This window comes from Rhipicephalus sanguineus, chromosome 3 (genome assembly GCF_013339695.2).
Source record: "Rhipicephalus sanguineus isolate Rsan-2018 chromosome 3, BIME_Rsan_1.4, whole genome shotgun sequence".
In the NCBI taxonomy this organism is placed as follows: Eukaryota; Metazoa; Arthropoda; class Arachnida; order Ixodida; family Ixodidae; genus Rhipicephalus; species Rhipicephalus sanguineus.
Window position 1 is genome coordinate 86,327,978 of NC_051178.1, and position 22,688 is coordinate 86,350,665.

Genomic DNA, 22,688 nt, shown 5'->3' on the forward strand with positions numbered 1-22,688 from the left:
TGTGCCAGCGCGCTAAACTTGCAACAGCGCCCCCCCCCCCTTTTTTTTCCGGCAAAGCTACACCTCTGCCTACGAGGCAAGATCGGAGAGCAGCAGTCCAACACGTTGTGCAAGCGCCGAGGCATTCGCTTACCTCGAGTTTTAACAAAGCCTTGTGTCTGAACTGGAGGAGAATCCCGCTTATCCGCAATGGCTAAATACAGCATTCTATGTACGTGTGAGAATGATACCTAACGAAAAACGGAAATATTTTTATCCTACTTTGAACCAGTGTACATCTTCCGACGCTTTTTTGCCGGACATAGCAGCCCGAATTCGGAACATTAAAAAAAAAAAACTCCTCGATGCACGCGGATACAAAAAAAAAGCATTGTTAGCCGATTCTGCCTTATGAAAGGCATTTCATTACAAAGCTATCCTTGCTCCTATTTGCGCTATCCGCTGCATGCCAACGTCCTCCTTTTCTCAGAAGCAGAACCTTTTTGAAAATGGTTGCTCGAAATTGAGCATAGAACATCGCATAATTACTGCAACGTGCGTGGTACACCTGTAGAGACAGAAAGCACGCTTTGTATAACCCACTCCAGTAAGGATCTGCACAGCTGCAGGGATCTCCGTGGTTACTGTGGCAAAACTGATCCCAGCTTCGCACATTGTCCTTGTGGCAGCAGCAGTTCAATTTGCCAAGACTCGGGCAGATTGCACAATATCCCTTTGTTGAAAAGCGGAGCAATGTGTCCACCTTTCTTACTTTCTCTTTTAACAGCGATGAATAATAGCGGAAAGGACGGCACAAATTTTTCACAAAGAAGCTGCAAGCACAAAAGTAATTTTTTCAGCACGCCATATCTCAAAACGTTTATGACGTCGCTTTTTGACTGTACGATGTACCTTTCTTAAACCTTAAAATTCTTACCGCTTCTCAACCGGAAAAAGATCAAGACGGTTATCAATCTCATTTGACCGCATCAAGAAGTGAGACGCCCTTTTCAGTTTTCATTTTTTTTTCTACTGTTTCCTGTACATAAATGAAAGTGAACGCAAAGATGACCTGCTGCAATCAGCTTTCAGCCATCAGCCTTCAAACGTGAACGGGGAAAAGAGGGAGACCGTCGCTCAGGAATACAATCATGAAGACAGCTATCTTCATCGTTGCAATTGTTACCTGCAACGCCCAAGACCTAGTGGTGCGTATGCTTGCTCGAACTATCTAGAAATCATGCACTCTTACTTTATAAGTAGCGCGAGCCGGCTTAGCCGAAGTTTCTATTCATTGCTGCAAGCAAACGATTTATTTACAGAACCACTGAGCCCTTGCCAACGAAACAGTCTGAAGTTTCAACTTTAAGCGACACGTGTCTTGAAGTCTGCAGGTCCATAAGCCCAAAATCAGCCTACTGCACCGAGTTTTTAGATCGAAACATTAATGATCATACATATACTGCCGTTGTCTCTATATTGGCTGTGAACTCGAGTTTAACAGTTATAGCACACGCGAACTTGCGAGATTCGACCGTGTTTTTTTCTTCGTTTGCTCAGTTTAAGTAAGGAGCATCAAATAAAACCACTTGTAGAAATGTGGACAGCATGTCCCATTGAACCTTACCTAATAAAATAATGCGTATATCTCCCAGCAGCCATCATAGACCACATTCGCCACTATTTTGTTATAATTCAGATCCGCGCATTTGCGTTAGTTTCTCCAGGTGTTGTCAGCTGCAGTCAATAAACGAAGGCGGAAGATGCGAATGGTACCTAGTGCCTAAATGATACTCAAGTACTTTTGACGTCGGGAATTTGACACCTTGCTTGTAATATAAAGGCAGGTGTTGTGGGAAAAATGGCAGCTCGATGAGATCAAAAATTCGTTAACAATGGGTGTCGCTGTAGCCGACGTTTCGACAATCGGACTTGTGTTCTTCATGGCTGCAACCTTCAGTGGCAGCCTTGAAGAAAAGTCCGTGTCACTGTAGCCAGCAGTCTTTTCACGTAATGGCCTGGGGAAATAAGCTATCGGATGATCCATATACAAGGGATATCATTCTCAATTATCTCCTACCCTGCTTTGCTCTTGCGAAATCCTGATAGGCTCAGTGCTTAGTGCTGATACTGTCCAAGTCTTTTATGTAGAAATAAGTGGTGAGGAGGAGATAGCGCCTCTAGGAAATGTAGTGAAGACGAAAAAAACACCACTCTCTATACTCCATCTCACCAGTACTACTGGTGAGATGGAGCACTAATAAGGCTACGTTCAGCACTACTAAGGCCACGAGGTGTAAAGAAGCCAGACGCTTGCGCCGCAGAACATAGTTCAATGTATAATTACCTTACCATTCGCAGGGTTCAGACATTTCCACTTGTTTGGAACGTGTTACGTCACATCGATGCTTGATATGCCTATTCTTCTTTGCATTTATGTCGTGTGCCTTTAAATGCTGTATCAGTAACCGCCAGTAACTGTGGTTACAAATCAACATGGCAGCACCCATGCAGACACGACCGCCCGCTTCGATCCGAACCAGCGCTTGCTATTGGCCCACTGCGCTGGCAGCAATGGTCAAATGAGCCATTGCTTTGTGCCATCTCACGCTGAGGACAAATCATCAGGTACATTTTGGCGTTATTTGCGAGATCAGCTGTTTGTTTAACCACGCGTGCTAAGCTTAACGCGCAGATAATCTGATAACGGTTCGTGGAATTAGGGCCTATAGTCACCAGTACATTGCTGTCGAAGCGTCAGCACGTTAATCTAAACCGAATACAAGCATCAGTTTGTAACTTACGGGTCACATAGCGCACGATCTCGACTCGGAGTGGTTTAGGGATCCTTCAACACACTTGGGCGCCGCGCGGCAGCATCCAGACCATACAATAGCTATTTGTTAATTGCTTGGCTTTACGTCTGTGCTTGTGAATTCATCTCCAATTAGAATTACGATGATACTGTAAAATTAAGTCGAGTAGAAGCGGCGGATTATACTTTATTTTACGAAGACTGTCATCCAAGCTAGGCTGCGTCCACGGTCTCACACGACGTGGTCCTTTGCCGCTCGTCGCGCCTTGCTTACCAATCGCCGCTGGTTCTCAGGGTACAAGCTGCTCAATAGGTCCTCCCACTGCTCCATGGTGTAAAATGCTCAAGGATGGACGTTAATGCGGTATTTCTCGCGTACGTTCGCCTGAGTTCAGCACTATATTGTTATGGAAAAAGACACCAGCTCAGAGGGATACGTATCCCTGTATTGTTTTCAGCTTAGGCGAGCAGCACAACCGACGCGAACAGCACGCGCCAGTCTGTCTGTTTCGTCCTCCTCTTCGTCTCCTTGGCCGCGATGCCGCTGGTACGTAGCATTACCCCCGGCGGCCGAAGCACCGTCCCGGAGCTTTAAAGGTCGTTTTCGGAAGCGGTGTTGCAGGGCTTGAGCCGTGAAACGTGAACAATATCGCTGGACCGAACAGATGGCGATGGACAGATGGGGCAATCTCATAGGTGTTACCTGACGCAGTACACGGAAAGGTCCCGTGTAACGAGACAAAAGTTTTTCGGATAGGCCCACCCGACGATGAGGGGACCAGAGTAGCACAATGGCACCGGGAACGAAATGTGCGTCTCGATGAGTAGCATCGTACCGGCGTCGTTGTTTGGTTTGCGACGCCGTCAGCCGAGCGCGGGCGAGCTGTCGGGCTTCGTCGGCTCGCGCGATTGCGTCTCGGGCATACTCGCTGGTGGACGAGGTGGAGGTAGGAATGATTGTGTCCAGCGGTAAAGTCGGCTCTCTTCCGTACAGGAGATAAAAAGGGGAAAAGCCTGCCGTGTCGTGACGCGATGAATTGTACGCAAAAGTTGCGTAGGGTAGGGCAACATCCCAGTCTCGGTGGTCCGGCGACACATACGTAGCGAGCATGTCCGTAAGCGTGCGATTAAAGCGTTCAGTTAGCCCATTGGATTGAGGGTGGTATGCAGTGGTCAGTTTGTGCTGCGTAGAACAGGAACGTAAGATGTCGGAAATAACTTGAGACAGGAATTGGCGGCCATGGTCTGTGATCAGTTGTCTTGGGGCACCGTGAACCAAGATAACGTCCCGTAGCAGAAAGTCAGCAACGTGGGTTGCACAACTTGTCGGTAGAGCTCGCGTGATCGCATAGCGTGTAGCGTAATCTGTAGCCACTGCGATGCATTTGTTTCCTATGGTTGAGACGGGAAAAGGTCCAAGAAGGTCTAATCCAACGCGGTAAAAGGGTTCCGTGGGTATGTCCATTGGTTGAAGATGGCCAGCGGGTAGCAGCGACGATGTTTTGCGGCGTTGACATAACTCGCACGTGGCGACATAGCGGCGTACTGAGCGAGCAAGGCCTGGCCAAAAGAAACGGCTGCGTACGCGCTCGTATGTGCGAGAGACGCTGAGGTGTCCAGCTGTCGGCGCATCGGGAAGTTCAGCGAGGACACTGCGTCGTAAATGCTTAGGCACGACAATTTGAAGATCAGGTCCGTCAGGTCGGAAATTTCGATGGTAGAGGACGCCCTCTTGAAGCACAAAGTGGCGAACAGAGGCGTCGTTTGGGAAAGATTTCGTGCGGGTGATGAGGTCAAGGAGCACGGGATCCCGTTTCTGTTCTTCCCCAATGTGAACCAAGTTGGACACTGAGAATATGGAGCAGATCGTGTTGGCGTCAGTGTCATCAGGATCGTCGACAGGGTACCGGGAGAGGCAGTCGGCATCCTGGTGCATGCGGCCACATTTGTACACGACTGAGTAGGAGAACACTTGGAGGCGCAAAGCCCAGCGACCAAGCCGCCCTGAGGGGTCTTTAAGAGAGTTCAGCCAGCAGAGCGCGTGGTGGTCGGTAACGACCGAAAACGGGCGCCCGTATAGGTATGGCCTGAACTTGACGACCGCCCAAACGAGAGCCAAACACTCACGATCTGTGATTGAATAATTGCGTTCGGGGGCGGATAAGAGGCGGCTGGCGTATGCAATAACGCAGTCGTGGCCACGTTGGCGTTGAGCAAGCACGGCGCCGATGCCATGACCACTTGCGTCCGTGCGGATCTCAGTAGGGGCAGCAGGGTCAAAGTGGCCCAAAATTGGAGGAGTAGTGAGGAGCGCGATGAGATTGGAGAACGCAGAAGCCTCTTCTGAGCCCCATGTAAACGGGACGTCTTGCTTGAGGAGCTGCGTAAGAGGTCTCGCTATATCCGCAAACTTTTCACGAAGCGTCGAAAATACGAACAGAGTCCGAGAAAGCTACGGACATCCTTCACAGATCGTGGAACGGGAAAGTTCTTGACTGCGCTGATTTTCGCCGGGTCTGGCTGTACTCCGTTAGCGTCCAGTAAATGACCAAGTACTGTAATTTGGTCGTGGCCAAAATGAAATTTTGATGAGTTCAGCTGCAGGCCAGCACGACGGAAGATGGCTAGTACGGCTGAGAGACGTTCTATATGAGTTTCAAATGTTGGGGAAAAAACAACGACATCGTCCAAGTAGCACAAACAGGTGGACCATTTAAATCCTCGGAGCAAAGAGTCCATCATTCGTTCAAAGGTGGCTGGGGCGTTACAAAGGCCAAAGGGCATGACCTTGAATTGATATAGGCCATCGGGGGTGATAAATGTCTTTTCACGATCCATATCGTCCACCTCAATCTGCCAGTACCCTGAACGGAGGTCGATGGAAGAAAAATAGCGGGCATCATAGAGGCAGTCAAGGGCATCATTTATTCGTGGCGGAGGGTAGACGTCTTTTACAGCGAAAGCTGTTATGAGATCATTTCACCGGCCGTTTTTGGCGCCGTAGTTGTCCGCCGCCGCCGCCACCGGTGTCCGTAACCAGTATCGCTTGAAATGAAAAAAAAAAACGAAATAAGGAAAAAATTCCAGGACGGAACGAGGTTCGAACCTGGGCCCTCTGCGTGGGAGCCCAGTATTCAACCTCTGAGCCATGCCGGTGCTTGAAACTGCTTTGCAGAAAGGTCCTATACAGGCTTCATGTCGGGAAAAAACCACATTAGCATATGCAATATAGCGTGGTAGAAGAGTAAAATAAGCACCAAGCGTCGCACAACGCGAATTCTGTAAACAGGCGTCACACAATGCGAATTGCGCAACGTGTAGGTTGTTGAATGCTTCCAACCCATTACAAAGGGCTCTGCCATAATTCTTCGTTGTAATCAGGCACAGCATCAACAAAGTGCGCATGATGCCTTACATGCGTTTAGCAGGTACGACGGCTCTCCGTAGAATGGCGAAAAATGGCGCAGTGCCTGCTGCCCTACTTCTCAAAAATTACAATGATTTATAGCGTAGTGGGTTCCTCGCAAGTGCACTTGTATTGGTTACCAAGGAAGCCCATAAGCGCATGATCCATTTCCTCGGGGTCTCAGTAAAATTACAATGATTTAGAGCGTACTGGGTTCCTCGCAAGTGCACTTGTATTGGTTGCCAAGGAAGCCCATAATCATAATCCATTTCCTCGGGGTCTCAGTAAAGTTCTTCGCCCCCCCCCCCGTCTCTCTCCCACGTCAACGTATGTTATACAGCATGACGGGAGAGGGAAATAGTGACCGGGCGTCACCCAATGCAAATTACATACCTGGTGGCCCATTTCAGGCTTCCAACCCATTCCAAAGGGCTGAGCCATAATTCTTCATCGTCATCAGTCGTCGCGTCAACAAAGTGCACATAATGCGTTACAGACGTGCAGGTGGTGACTCGTTTCTCCGCAGAATGACGAATAATGCCTTAGTAGGTGCTTCCCAACTTCACAAAAATTGTGATTTATGGCGTAGTGGGTACCTTTCTAGTGTACTTGTATTGTAGCCCCAAGAGAGCTTGACGGGCTCTAGAAAGGCCGCTCTTCCAGCTTTCGCTGTGACTGTGCTGCGGTTTCAGCACAGGCCTCGCGTTTTTTTTTGTAATTCTGTTTAGGTGGCGATAATCGACACAGAAACGCCATGTGCCGTCCTTTTTGCGCACTAGCACGACAGGGGATGCCCAAGGACTGCAGGACGGCTCAATGATGTTCTTGGCGAGCATTTTGTCGACTTCAGCTTGGATAATTTGACGCTCAGTAGCCGATACGCGATATGTGCGCCTATGAATAGGAGGCTGGTCAGCTGTGTTGATGCGGTGGGTTACACCAGTAGCTTTACCCAATGGACGGCCGCTGAGATCGAAAACGTCGACGTAGGACAGCAGAAGCTGGTGGAGCTCGTCACTCTGCTGCGGCGTTAAGGTGCAAGCAATCATCGACCGTATGGCGCTGTCGGGACAAGGATTAGATTGTTGCTGGGCATGGGGATCGGACGGAGCGGTCACCGTGAGAGCAGCCACCGCGCTGTCTTCTAAGGTCGAAAGTAATGCCAAAGAGATGCCTTGCGGGAGCACTTGCGGTGTCAAACTAAAATTGACAACGGGAAGGCACGTAGAGTTCCCTGTGACAGAAAGAACCGTGTGTGGTAGCGTAATGCCACGACTTATCAGGACATCGGTGATAGGGGTCAGTACATAGTCGCCGTCGGGAACTGGTGGTGCTGCGACAAATTCGACATAGGTAAGTGTTTGGGGTGAGAGGCGAGCGTATCCGGCAGTGCAGAGGCGACTCGGCCGGGGCACAGGAGGGTCGATCATGGGCAAGTGGAGACGGAGCGTACTGGCCGAGCAGTCAATGAGGGCAGAATGCGCAGACAAGAAGTCGTGGCCGAGGATGACATCATGGGGACATTGTTCAAGGACGGCGAAGAGGACAACTGTGTGGCGATCAGCAATGCTTACATGAGCGGAGCACATTCCCACGACAGATGCTGTTCCGCCGTCGGCAACACGGACAAATGGAGTCGTCGCAGGTGTGAGAACTTTCTTGAGCTTGCGTCTAAAATCAGTGTTCATAACGGAAACTTGAGCGCCAGTGTCGACTAGAGCTGTCACAGGCACTCCGTCGACTTGTACGTCAATAAGGTTCCGTTTCGTCGGTATGGTCAGTAGAGGATTTTCGCTTGGTCCGATTGATGCAGCGCCACCTCCAGGGGCTGCAGCATTTAGTTTTCCGTCGGCGAACGTCGTGGGGGAGCGGGGAAAGGTGGTCGTCGGGGCTGAGGCGAACGGGACTGGCGACGGTGGGGTGAGGGAGAGCGGGAGTAGTGGGGATCGTGGGGGGCAAAGTGGTCCTGATGGGAAGAGTAGGCCTGAGGGGCAAAGTGGGCCAGAGGGGCGTAGTGGGCCTGAGGGGCGAAGTGGGCAGGAGGGGCAGAGTGGTCTGGGCTGGTTGCAGAACGACGAGCGGGGCGATTATTGAAGGAAGGCGGTAAATTTTGTGCAGGAGGACCCCAGCGACTTCGGCAATGACGAGATATGTGTCCTATTCGGTGACAGTAGAAGCATATGGGCTTGTCATCAGGTTTTCTACATTCGGACGGATTACGCAACGCTGGTGGCGAGCCAGACGGGGGTAGACGTGGGGGCGTGATGTGCGGTGGGAAGTCGGTACGGGGAGGCGTCGAAATAGAGTTGACACCCATGCTGGCAATTTCCTGTCGGATTACTGCTTGAAGAAGGGGTAAAGGGATGGAAGGAGGTGTGTCAGAGGATGGTGGTGCCACGGTAACAGGGGCGGCTGCTTCAAGTTCACGCCTAACGAGTCGGGTCAAGTTATCGCAGGCGTCCGGTTGCCGGTATGTAGCGAGGCAAGAAGACGTCACTATGGTATTCGGAAGGCGCGGGAACAGTGGGGAGACACGCCTACTTTTAGCCTGTTCCAAGCGACGACATTGTTGAAGTACCGCATCGACAGAGGACACGTCAGTGCACAACAACAAGTTGAACACGTCGTCGGCGATACCTTTGAGTATGTACGTAACTTGTTCTTGCTCAGACATGGTTTCGTCAGCTTTGCGGCAGAGGGCCAGGACATGTTGAATATAACTGAGGTAGGACTCAGTGGAGCTTTGCGTGCGAGTCGATAATTCAGTCTTTGCAGCGAGGCGACGTCCAAGAGAGTTGCCAAAAAGTTCGCGAATCTTTTCCTTAAAGCTGTCCCAGCTGGTAATCTCATGCTCATAGGTGTCAAACCAGAGAAGAGGGGTTCCGTCCAGGTGAAATATGACATTCGCAAGCATAAGGGTGGGGTCCCACCTGTAACTGGCGCTGACGCGTTCGTACAGGCGCAGCCATTGGTCGACGTCAGAGCCTTCGAGGCCCGAGAAGACGCCAGGCTCTTTCACGGCGGGAAGCGTGACGAAAGTGGGTGCGGCCGGTGGGTTGGCAGGTAGGGCAGGAGGCAATGCGGGCGGCGGGGATGTAGCCGAGTCTTGCGAGGCCATGGGGAAATCCTCGAGACAACGTCCGCTGCGGAGTTCCGTGGCGAGGTAGGGGATCGCACCACTCCACCAAATATGTTACGGAAAAAGACACCAGCTCAGAGGGATACGTATCCCTGTATTGTTTTCAGCTTAGGCGAGCAGCACAAACGACGCGAACAGCACGCGCCAGTCTGTCTGTTTGGTCCTCATCTTCGTCTCCTTGGCCGCGATGCCGCTGGTACGTAGCAATATTATGACTGGCGCATAAACTTGTATTGAGCATGTGCGTTTGACAAAGATCTATTACCAAGAAGCAACTCATGGTGATGCTTCGTAATCAGTCTCTTACCGGCCTTGGCGGCGGATAAGTTTCTGCGTTGTTGAGCTGGATGTAGTGGGTTCGAATCCCGGCGACGGCGGCCTGAACATTTCAATGTGGGCGAAATGCAAGAACACCCTTTTTAGCTACATTTAAGTACACGTCAAAGAAATTAATGTGTTCATAATTAATCCTAAGTATAAGTGCATTGGCGGGCAAGATTTGATATCTTAATTTTAATTTTTGAACATTCTCAGGGACGTAAGAAAAAACCTCCTTGTGGTTCGTGCTAGACCGAGCTGTCAGCGATTTCCATATACAAATCTGCTATTGTGTTGCATGCGCGCCACATAAAACGACATTCCTTTCAACAGGAGCGTCTATTTCATAGTTACAGTCCGTACAACATCATGCTGGTGAAGCTGCTCAAGGACAACCTAAAATAATATTACAAAATCAAATACCTAGCTTCTCCTGAGGACAATAGCTATTCTTATAAGCACATAGACAGATATGATCCGATTAAGCGCAGACTGGTATGGAGTACTTACTCTGTTCCTTCCTATGCATTTTATCCTTGTTTAAAGGGGGTATCCATGTGCTTGTAGGACTTTCCGTGCAAGCCGCTATGGTGTTGCCGTGGTTGCGGTGCTCGGCTGCTGACCCCAAGGTCGCGACTTCAATCCAAGGGGCGGCTGTCGCATTTCGACGGAGGCGAAATGCTACACGCCTGTGTCCGTTCATTGAGGGTCGCGTTAGAGAAACCCAAATAGCCCAAACTTCCGCAGCCCTCCGATACGGCGTGCCTCATAGTGATATTGTTGTTTTAGAAGGTAAAACACCAGATATCATAATTTAACTTTCCATGAAATCAAAATCAAGTGGTGCAAAGCTTCTGGACCGATGGGAAGACATCCGAGAACACCCGTGTGCATACATATAGCTGTACGTTGAAGAACCCCAGGTTGTGGAATTTATTCTTGAGTCGCCCACTATGGCGTGGTTCATGATCATATTTTGGTTTAATCGCCAGAAGTTATTATTATGCTTAAATCTTACGGAGCAACCTACGCTTGTATGGAACGCAGCGAGCGAAAGTAACCTCACATTGTATATCTAGTTTTTCAGGAATGTTTGTTGTATTGGAAAAGAAGTAAAGAACTTCAAATGAAGTGCTGAAATTCTGACTTAGTCCTCGTAATATATAGCGCCAAATAGGTTATTTTGTAAGTGAGTATTGTTTGCGTTATTAAAACTTTGGCGCTATCATATATATATATATATATATATATATATGATAGCGCCTGATATATGATATATATATGATATATATATATATATATATATATATATATATATATATATATATATATATCGGTGGTGGCTATGGTGGCTAATTATTCCTGCTCTACATTTGCCCGTCAAGGAGCAACAATATCAGAAATTTCAATTGCAGACTGATTTGCAAACCTAGTGCTGATTCTCCGGATTGCAAGTACCCATTTCCTTGGCGAAGCGAATCCTGCCACAAGGGGTTTTTAGAAAGCTTCATATGCACCTCACTTTGTGTTTTTGTGCGCGCTAGTCATGGCTGCCTACCTTAATCCAAGGCTGCATGTCGACCGTGTTGGAACATTGAGTTTCTGTAAGCACACTGTACTGCAACTGTTCAGTGGGATTGCGCGCCTAACTCGTGGTAATTTGTAACCTCAGCCCTCACGTTAGAGTACACACGTCAGTAGTATCGAAACTATGTGCACTTCATGGTGCAGTCATGTGAATATCATGCGCAACATTTGTAAATATATTGCTCCGGAGTCGAGCAATGCTTCAATATAGGTTACTGAATCACAGGAATGCAAATGTAATGTTTATAGGACTGCTATAAAAGCAGAGCCAACACTGGAACCACAGATCTGATATACCGCCTGCATCGTAGGAGTACTTATGTAGTGTTTATTGCTTTCTTGTAAAATTAGATAGCCAGTACCACAACCACAATTCACGTTACACCAACATTACGCTTGCGTGGGCTCTTTTTCCAAACCAATTTACAGACCTGGCGTGGCTCTGTGGTAGAATATCTGATGGCCACGCATCCTTCTTGGGTTCGATTCCTGCTGGGATCCTAATTTCCATCTTTTCCATTCGTCGGGTCAACGCTGCCAATGTCGGTTTGTCTTAAAGCTTTCACATTTAAATTACGAACGTCTGTTGTCGACGTTCCTGGGTAGATATAAACTGTCAATCACCTGTGTTGCATACAAGGTATATGTAAACTGGTAGCGTAACTTCCGTAGAAGCCCACGTGTCAAGCCGGTGGCTAGTTGTTGCAACAGTCGCCATCTATGTGAGGAGGGGACAAACAGAATTTAAAAAAAGAAAAAGATGACGTCACAACCGGAAGCGGAAATGACGTCACGTTTTAACGCGATGGGCGCGAAATTATGAAATTTTTTGACAGGGCGCCGCTTCTTACTTTTTTTTTCATAGCTGCACGTTCTTTTTCTTATCACTATGACGGCTCCATAATGGAAATCTGCAAGATAACGGGAAGACGAAAAAGACAGATTTGATAAATAAGGTGTATTTTATTGGCGAAATATTGCAGTTGAACAGGATATTACCCCAAAATATATAACACAGAAATCAGAAGTAGCATAACAATTCAACGTGCACACAAAACTTGCACACGTGTTGCTCTTGCATCCGTAGACAGCGCAGCGTTTCTTCGCGTAGCGTGGCGGACTCATCGTCCCGAAGGGCGACAGCACGCCGGCCGTGCGCTGGCAAAACACAGTCACTGAAACGGTTCCCGATGGCTGCGATGGGCTATATTACCTTCTGCCAACTACCACGACTAGAAAACAACGCTTATGCGAGGAAATCACCTACGGACGACAGGCACAAACCTACTGCGCAAGAACGAGCGACGCCATTTGCATCTGAAAATGCGCAAACCGTTGGTCCATGTTACCAGACTGCCTGCATGTGCCCGCTGTTTCTGCTAATAAACGAAAAAAATTGGCCACTCAGCCACATACCCAAGACTAAAGCTTGATTAAAGTAATCTACTAATTTAATTCGTGACAAATAAAATTAATGAAAATAAACGTTTATATAATTTTTTGTTTTCATTATTTGTCCCCCCCCTCACCTATTAGCGCTTTAATCGTCACGCGGGTGTTGATGTTTGTCGCAATAGGTTTCCGACCACTTTTCGTTCCGACTTTCGCGACCTATTTAGATTTACCTTGGTGCACACCCGCACACCGCGGCCCGCGGTAAACGGGTATGTGCCACACGTGTCAGGAGGAAAGGGTTTGACGACGTACGCGACAGGATTTTCATGTTATTCATGTCGTGACCCGACAGTCATATTCGTCAAATCATCTTACCCTCCCATGCCAATTTTGGTCTACACCAAGTTAAGGAAGCGATCATGAGAGCACCCAGACGTAGGCGGCTAGATAGATATACAGGGTGTTTCAAGAAATGTGTCCAGACTTCTCAAAAAATCAGGAAAATGCGATATTTGATTGCTGCCTTCAGAATTGGTTTTTCTGTAGTGGCAGGGATTTTAAGATGGTTAAAGAAATTATTAGGGACTGTAATTAAGAAAGTTAAATTAATTAACTTTTTAATTAGTGGAGTTAGGTGGTTGTGTCAAATGGGAGAATTGAAGTTCTTAATGCCTAAAACCCAACCCAACTGTGAGATTTCGAAAATGTGGCATCTAGTAATAATTACGAAGTTATGAAATAACCAAATTCAATGGCGAAACCTAAACAGAAACATGGAAGAAAGCAACTGCCATATTCTTCTGAGACGTCAAAAATGACTGAATGACTTTTTCTGTAGCGCTAAGCATCTTAAGATGGTTAGGGACATGACTTGAAACAGTAATTAAGAAAGTTAGGTTAATTACCTTTTTAATTACTGGAGTTAGGTGACTGTGTCAAATAGGGGAATTGAAGTTCTTCGTGCCAGAAACCCATCCCAACATTGAGATTTCGAAAAAGTGGCCTCTAAAAATAATTACGAAGTAATGAAATTCAACCGAATTCGATGGCTTTCGCTGTTGAAAGCCGTTGCATTTCGTTGAATTTCATTACGCCACAACAATTACTAGAGGACGCTTTTTCGAAATCTCAAAGCTCGGATGGGTTCCTCGCATGAAGAACTTCAAAGCGCCCATTTGACACAATCGTCTAACTCCACTAATTAAAAAGTTAGTTAACGTAACTTTCTTAATTACTGTCCTAAATGATGTCCTTAACTACCTTAAGATTCCTGCCGCTACAGAAAAAGCAATTCTGAAGGCCCCGAGCAAATATCGTATTTTCCTGATTTTTTGAGAATGTTGGACACATTTCTTGAAACACCCTGTATAGATAGATACGTAGAAAGAAAAAATTCGGCAGATTCGGTGTTATCGGTGTATCGGTGTTATCCGAAGCATGCGCAGGAAGGTGACTCTGCCGCAATTTTTCACATTTAGCGAAGCGTTACGGAATTACGCTGGAGAAATCTGCGAATGGTATACGCACACACATATTTTGAAGAGTCGCACATGTGGTATATAGCCAGTTGCTTACAGTCGCTTAACGATGCCAACAGCAACATAGGTGTTACCAACACGAGACGCAGTAAGCTGGTTGTAGTGCTCATATTCTTCAATACTGGCTAGCGCGAATTCGAATAGGACAATGAAGCAACACAGATGCACAGAACAGGACAGTTGCTCCTCGCAACTAAGCTTAATTCAAGAAAGTTTCGCTAGACATACACAGCCGAGTGGCACGCGCAGGTGCACTCCACGTACAGTTGCAGTTGTTAGAGTTGCGTAACAGTTGTTATGCTTACACTTATCCGTTATGACAGAGAACGCATGCACGCTTCACGAACCCGAGTGCATGCGTGGAAGGGTCTCTTGGCAGTTCTTGAATAAGGTCATCATCCCCGTGATAAGTGAGCACCAGCAGCTGGACAGGAGTTGTCGAATACGTTCGTGATCGCGGCTACGAACGGTCTAAGCGTAGTGAAGTGCGAGGTATAGTAGAGCTGGTGGAAATCGCGGATGGCTTTCACGAAGAAATGATCTATGATGCCTCCTGTCCTGGACATGGCACCGAGGTCTTGTGATGCCCTCTCCACATCGAAGTCGTCTTTCACGGCGTCTAAGAACAAGGCGTTGTTGGATTTTGATAAATCAATGCTGAAGTCACCGGTAATCATGAGGAACATGGTCCTCTCGGTAGAGTTATTGTACGAACCACTGACCCCGGTTTTTGCGTAATCCACGTGGTCGACATTGCGGACCACGTGGACGACTGAATGGTAGCCCAGCGTCTTGCAGGGGTGCTCTGTCTTGAGCTCCCTAACTTTCCTTACGTCGGCCGCTGTGGTGTAGTGGTTATGGTGCTCGGCTGCTGACCCGAAGGTCGCGGGTTCGATTCCGGCCACGGCGGTCGCATTTCGATGGAGTCGAAATGCTAGAGGCTCATGTACTGTGAGATCTTAGTGCACGTTAAAGAATACCAGATGGTCAAAATATCGGAACCCTTCAATACGGCGTCTCTCATAATCATATCGTGGTTTTGAGACGTAAAACCTCAACAATTACTAGTAATATCACTTTCCTTCCGATTCAATGTGTATGTTCGCGGTTACTACATTAAGACTCTGTTATCACCTGTGGCACATTCCCGCATAACATGAACTTTAGTATGCGGGTATATGCCACACGTGACTGAGGGAAAGGGTTTCATGACGCACGCGACAGGTATTTTGCGTTATTCATGTCATAACCAGTGAATTGTGTCCGCCATGCACTCATCTTATGCTATGCAAATTTTGGTATATTACAGCCTGTGGAGACGACCGGGAGAGCGCGCAGACGTAGGCGGCTAGATAGATAGATAGATACGTAGCAGGGGCGTAGCCAAGGGGGGGGGGGGGGGTTGGGGGGTTCAGACCCCCCCCGAAATTTTTTAGTTTAGCCTGCTTATATATACACGCACACATACAAACGCACGCACGAACATACATAAAGTATGGTTGAACCCCCCCCCCCCCGCCCCCGAAAAAAATTTCTGGCTACGCCCCTGATACGTAGATACGTAGCCCAAAGTGCCTGAGGGTCGATAAGAAATGCTTCGCATTTAAAAGCTCAAAGTGTGAAAGGTTCGCTAAGAAATGCTTCGCGTTTAAAACAAACGCAAATACATTGTGAGGAATACGCATTGAAATGTATACGCTGACATTATTACGCCGCCAGAAAAAGAACGCGCACAGCTGGATTCTCATTTGCTCAGCTGCTCTGACGTCTTCTGCACCTGCTACAGAAATGACTCACAAAACATTACTTGCGGAGAAGACCATGTTTTCACATGGATGGCAATTGTAAAATCCATCAAAAAATGAAGCAAGCTTAATGAGCGCAAAGGAGACACCATCCTATTAAAAGAAGCGACGCTCCGCATATAACATAGCTGCATAAATTCTAGAAAACATTTGCTTATTATCTAAGCAAGCGTTTTGCTATGCGCTCAATAAAATCTACATGAATACAGTTCACTCAGCGCCTCCTTTATTTTGGTTCACTCGTCGACTTCATCCGATGCAGTCACAATGTCGTCATGATAGCAGACAAGTGATGCATCATACGCGCATGCCCTGAAGTGAACGCCGCGCGCTACCCGCCCTTCCACTAAAGCAGGCAACATGACCTTTAACACTAGACGCGCTCAGAGACCCAGCCAATAATGAAATTACGAACCTTCGTTACCTTTCAGGCAGGCCGCTCAACGATGATGAAAATGAATTTACAGTAGAAATATTTTTTTGAACGAAAGGCGAAGCCCTGATAGCGATAATGGTGTTTCAAAAATCTTTAATATGATTCGTAGGTTCATCGGCCCTATGTGTAGGCCTGAATGTTCCGAGTACGAAACAGTTAACTTACCGAACATGGCGTCTGCGCCCACACGCAAACACAAATATCAATCGACTACCGTTGAAAGACGCTTTCACGGCGCTGTATTCATGGACAGCGCTAAGATGGCTGGGCAGATTCATTGAATTCCTTTTCGCTTCTTTGTACCGGCAACATTACACACTCATAGATCTGAAAATGCCAGCCAAGAACGTCAGACGAACCTACCAGCCCCCTCAGTTTTCTAATCCATTACCAACACCGGGCATTACTTGGAACATAGGACAGATGCATTGTTTTTCACAACCTGAGCAGCGTGGGGCGCACCGCCTTATGCGACTAAGCCCTCCCCATTCCGTGCTTATTAAAGGGAAGTCACACGCTTTCCCGCCCCAATGTCGCGCTCGCCTATCTTGAACTCTCCCTCCGCAGCGGGCGTGGGTTCACTCTCTCTGCTTTCCAATGTGCGCGAGAGCGCGTCGCTGTCGCATGCTTTTCTCGACAGCAGAGCTACAGCACAAGCGGAGAGCTATGGTCTTGCCGGGCTTGAAACCTTATACGGACCACTACGGCTACTTCGAATTTTCACTCGCAGTATCCATTTATTACTATCGCGATAAAGCGATGTTCTGTTGATCTTTGGTGGTGCTTAGTACAGGGCCCCAATGACTGCTCAAATGGCTTCGAGCGCTCTCCTTATCAGTGCCCAGCCTACGTCGCGAGATACATTATGGAGGAGGACGTCATCCCAAATCTTTCATTGTCGGAGACCGTGTAACAAGAAGAAAACGGGATTGATATGGGCCGCAGTGCCTTCTACAGTTACGTGAAACACCGCGGCTCGAGCACGCCAACCTGAACGGGCATTCGAGTGTACTTTACGATAGAACGCGTTGGGGGGCAGTGTTAGGATAGGAAACATGTGTGTCTCTCGGTGCCACAGCGCTACCAGCTCTTGGCGAAGAAAGGAACATGGCGGTGGTGAGAATAGGCTGCGTATACGTGTATGGTGCAGACTGACAATATGGCGGTACGCAAGAAAAGGGCGCCAGCTCGCTGATTTTCTCATCTCATCACGCACGACAATTCGGAGGACGAGTTCTTGGGCAGCTGCATAAGCACGTTAGTTACCTGGCAAGAAGGCATTACAGGGGAGAGAGTTGATGGACTTGGTATGGTGCGCCATGTCGACGAAAACTTGAGATAGGATGTGGTCGCTTCCGCCTAACTCAAAGGTTTAGCAATGCCGTCTGTGGAGGGGAAATACGACTCCTAAACAGAATGAACTGTTTGTCGAATGGTGAGCATCACCCCAAAGATTTTTCATGCGAGGCTGTGGAGTCCTTTGTGCCGCTGCATCACCTAGGTTGTGGTCACCACTGATCACTGCGGAAACGAGAGCTCGGGCGCTCCCTTTAGGGGTGAAATTTTTGCACTGTGCTTACCCTTCACCCTCGTCATCGCAGCAAGTCGTGTGAACCCCAACACCCGGCTTTACGAGGTTCCTGCGCCAGACACTCTAGTTAGGTTCCACGAGGAATGAGACCAAATGTTCAGCCACGCGGACTTTGATTGTTTTTCCGCGTGTGTGTGAGATAGGTGCATGCACATTCTGCAGCAAATGTGCAACAGAACAGAGAATTGATACCAAGATCATTTTTATAGGATATTCTATACATAGAGCGGCAATACATTCGTCAGCCTTTGGGCTGTAAAAGCAAGGCTCATTGATCTTTATGACAGTCGTGACAATCCGTCGCTATCACACCCTTTAATTGCTTAAAAAAAGCCTTCACGAATGTTAAAGCGCATATTGTGCTTTATCAACAATGTTGTACACTTTAAGAACATGGCATATCACAGCTAACAAAAGAAGATCGGCAAAGAAGAGAGGAAGCCAACGGCTGCATGGTAATTCTACAGCCCCTTTTGTACAAGGATGCAGTATGAAAGCGCACAAGCTCGACACATAGCAGCAACTTTTCGGGCGAAGATAAAAGTTTACTTTAAAAGCACAGAGCGGCTACGCCCCGAAATATCACTAACTGCAACAAGATTTGAGACCGGGCTGGTTGGTGTTCCCTGGTTAACAAAAAACCCCAGCACACACTCTGACATAAACAAGAAGAGACAAAGAAAAGTGCCGTCGCAATGTAGCGTGATCACTTGCTTATGCAGCGCATTTGCATGAAGCAAATGCCTGCCGTCTTTGCTTGTCCTTTTTCTTTTCTCGCTTTTGTCCAAGTTGCAGAGTAACTCATAGAACAATGGAAAACCAGCTGGTTCGAACTCAAACCTGCTTCCGCATAACATCTCTCGCGGCCGAAAACAATGCGCATTAGGCATGAACCGATTTTTTGCCACTAGGAGTAGAGAATGCTAAATGGCCATAGAACATACCACATATAGCACAATTGTTGCTAGGTATTTGAAGAAGACGAATATTTAGCGACTGGCCAGCTTGCCACGCACAAGAAACGCCCAACAAAAATCAGTGTTAAAAAAATTAAATCAGCTTCGCACTAATGGTGCCAAGCTTCAAAGAAGTGCGGAGCCTGGCGGGCTTCTTTGTTTCTCTTTACTTTTCGTTTTGTTTCTTTTTCAACTTTTCTGTATATTTTTTCTGTCTTTTTATCTCGCTGGTTGTTTCTATATCTTTCTTTTTCTATATATATATATATATATATATATATATATATATATATATATATATATATACATATATCTTTCTATTCCTCGCTCCTTCTTTCTTTCTCTTTCTTTGAATATTTCTCTCGCTTTCTGTCTTTCTTTCTCTTCCATTTCTCTCTTTCTGCTTTTTATGCTATGCTTTACTCCATCCCTTCTCCTCACGCACGCTTCCCTTTCCTACCGACTTCGTATACTATGCTATACAAGGCTATCTATAGTATGTTCTGCTGACATGCCTGGATAGCCGAGTGGTGACGATATTCCTTCTTTCTTTCTTTCTTTCCTTCTTTTTTTTCTTTCTTTCTTTCTCTCTCTCTATACTCCTCTCACCCATCAGCGTTATTCCACTCCCCGCCGGACAAATGGGCGCACGTGTTCTGGGAGCGAAGCAGAAGATGGAGAGCACGAAGAGGATGAAGCTAGGTCTTGGCGCTTCATGATGATAATAGTTTTCTGTTCGCAGATTACGACGGACGGCTGACATAAACAGCTCCATATCGTTAAAATATCTGCTCTCGGACGCAGTTTCCTTACATACCGCGCGAGCCACAGCGGCGCATGCACGCTGCACTGCCACCACTGCAAAAAATAAAAACCAAAAAAATCAAAATAAAAAAAAATTTGATTAGAGGAGGTTTTTGCTCCGTGGCTTCAATATTCACGAACGCAATATTCACGAAAAATACTTGCACTTTCGCTTAGCTTGAGAACACAGCCCACAATTCGAAGCTGAACCCGGCGTTACTTCGTAATCGAAGGGTCAAATATCACACGGACCTTTATTCATTTGCCTAAGACGACTGGAGGGCGAAAGCCATCTCCTCCTTTTTCTTCAATGAACTGTGTCATACGCCCCCCCTCCGCCATGCCGAAAAATTTCACCACCTAACGCAGTTTTTGTACTCCGCAGCAGAGTTGTACGTAACGCTTTACAAGTAATCGATTACTTCTAATCAATTAACCAATCACATTTGCTTCTAATTGATTACCTGTAATCGATTACTTTTTTTTCCGAAATCAAGTTGTAAAGCGTCTTCTATAGCGCTTCTCGTCCCGAAAAATACGGGACCTCTCTGAAGAGACACCCCGTCCTGTCGCACGGGCATCCCTACGGAGCCTATTTTTTTCACCTTACCTGCAACGCCTTATTCGAGCGCCAGCAACAGCGAAGCGCGACGCTTCATAGAGGACATGGACACTAGCATCGAAGTAATGTGGAACTACGAGCTGGTGGGCAAGATGTTCCTACGTTATAATACCGCCCTCCCCTTCAGCGTGCGTACCGAGAGAGTGTTCAGTGCAGCAGCTGACCTCTTAACCAGGAAACGTAGAAGAATCAGCGACGAACACTTTGAAAGACAACTCCTGTTGCAACTTAAAGGAGTACTGACATGAATTTTAAAATTTTTCGGGTTGTTCCTCTAAATGAAAGCACGGGTGTCGAGAACTCTAAAGAGAGTGTCGTGGTGCCTGGGGATGCATTGCATATATTTTTAATACCGCTTCTTTCAACCAACAGTTTCGGTTTCGGTTTCGAGAGGGCGGCTTCATAGTGACGTGTCAAGTCTGCCCGTGACGTCACGGGCAGACTGCAACCCACGAAATATGCACCTGCTGTCCTTTGCTGTCAGTCGAACGTGGTTCATGATGAGTGAACTGTCGTCCAGTGCCTCCTACAGCGATTTCTGTGATTTAGGCTGCATGCAGAACCCAGATTTTGCAAACCAAGTGAGCTGACTTGAAACGTCATCGGGCTCTCCATGCGGTGAAGCTGCCTTGCAGATGCTGGGAGATGAAAACTTTCAAATTAAACTTAAATATTTATACGTGTTCCCCGGATGCGGTGTGGGGAGAGCGTTAACACTACATGCCAAGGAAACCAAAAACGTCCGCGTTGCTGCACTTCAGTATCGTGTCAGTACTCCTTTAACAACGTGTAATACGTACACTATCACAAAAGCCACAGCAAGATTCCCAGCATTTACATAATTTCTCCAGCTTTCTCTCTATGATGCAAACCGCAGTAGTTTGTTGTAGTTTGAGTGAATTTGTGTTGTCTCACGTCAATAATATTTTGAAGGAAAGTAACACAAAAGTATTCGATTGCATTCCTGCAATTGCTCAGTTACTTTTTTGAGGCTGTAATTGACCACTGTTGTCAATTACATTTCAAAGGTAGTAATTGTTTTGTAATCGGTTACTTACATTACTTAACGTGTACAAGCCTGCTCAGCAGTGACAGTCACCAGGTTTGGTCGCGGCGTCAAGATTCCAAGACGATTTGTGAGGTGTTTTTTTTTTCTTGTGTGCATATCTCGGGGAGGGATGTAGAGTGCGCTACGCGCGATGCTTTCTATGTATGGTGTATTCCAATGAAGATCGGCGCATTCGTTCGGTCAGCACGGCTCCGAGTGACTTGTATAGACGTGGCTGGCTTATGTCAGCATCCTGGATCGCACAGCGGCGACCACTGATCAGGCAACTACAATGTGCCCCCTACGATACAACTCCTTGAAGGAGGTCGTCGTAAGCCAGTTTTAACACATGAACGAGACAGTGTATAGCAAGCGCGTGACCTTTGGCACGATCTTACAGGTGTAGTAACATATGAAAGACGGCCGGTGCATGTCTTGTGTTAGCTTGTTTTTAGTGGACCAGTGGTGAGTAGTGTGATTTACCCAATTTCTATGCCACATACTCGTTTATGATGATTATAGTGTTTTGGTTCGCAGGATAAGGAACGATTTGCTTAGCAGCTTTGCTGTTAAGAGGCGTGTAAGCTATATAAACAAAAAGTGACCTTTGAAGTTGCAACTGTTACAAAAGGTACAATTGTAAAATTTATATTTATGTAACTTTTAAGTTATAGGTGCACAAAAGTGTGAAAATGTGCACCTTTGCAAAGGTTACCGCATTTAGCGGACTTTACCAGTGCTGCTGTTACAGATGACGTCACTGCGTTCGCTCAGCATCTCAAGAAGCCCTGCGGCCGCAGCTGCAGTTTTTTCTGCCAAAAAATGCTATTTGCGTTCACTTTAGAGAATTCTCACATCTGTTTTTGAATTCGAAGGGGATGAAACTGTATATACCACTCGAAAGTCATTTTTTTTTAAATAGATGCTTCAGCTTCCCTTTAAAGCGGAGGCTACACGGCCCGACTAGAGGCGTATTTTTTTGCGGCACTTGCTACTCCTTTTTTCCATTTTCTATCATAATCTATAGGCTTCAAGTAAACGCTACATATAACAACGCTTAACATGTTTCCTTGGCTTCGTTATCCGTTCGCTTCATACTGTTGGTGTCGCGGTCATTTCATTAATGAAGGCAGTTATGAAAATTCTACTGCTTTCAAAGAAAAGCAATTGCAGCACAACTTTGATAATGTAATTATACGGTTCAGAATGTACGAAATCGCACAATAAGCACTCTTTTTGAGATTATTGT

General features: G+C 47.0%; 1 protein-coding gene across 2 annotated transcripts in view; it reads left to right on the forward strand.

Annotated features, from left to right (window-relative positions):
* Window positions 1-839: 839 nt before the first annotated feature.
* The window catches only part of LOC119386813 (uncharacterized), a 41,555-nt gene continuing 19,706 nt past the window's right edge, over window positions 840-22,688 (forward strand). The window contains exon 1 of one of the 2 annotated variants that reach the window (XM_037654085.2): window positions 840-1,187. Coding sequence is in view for 1 of the 2 variants with exons in the window: in XM_037654083.2 (XP_037510011.1) it covers window positions 1,131-1,187 (57 nt within the window). In the remaining variant the exon portion in view is untranslated. The remainder of the gene's footprint in view (window positions 1,188-22,688) is intronic. The other variant, XM_037654083.2, reaches the window with a different exon arrangement.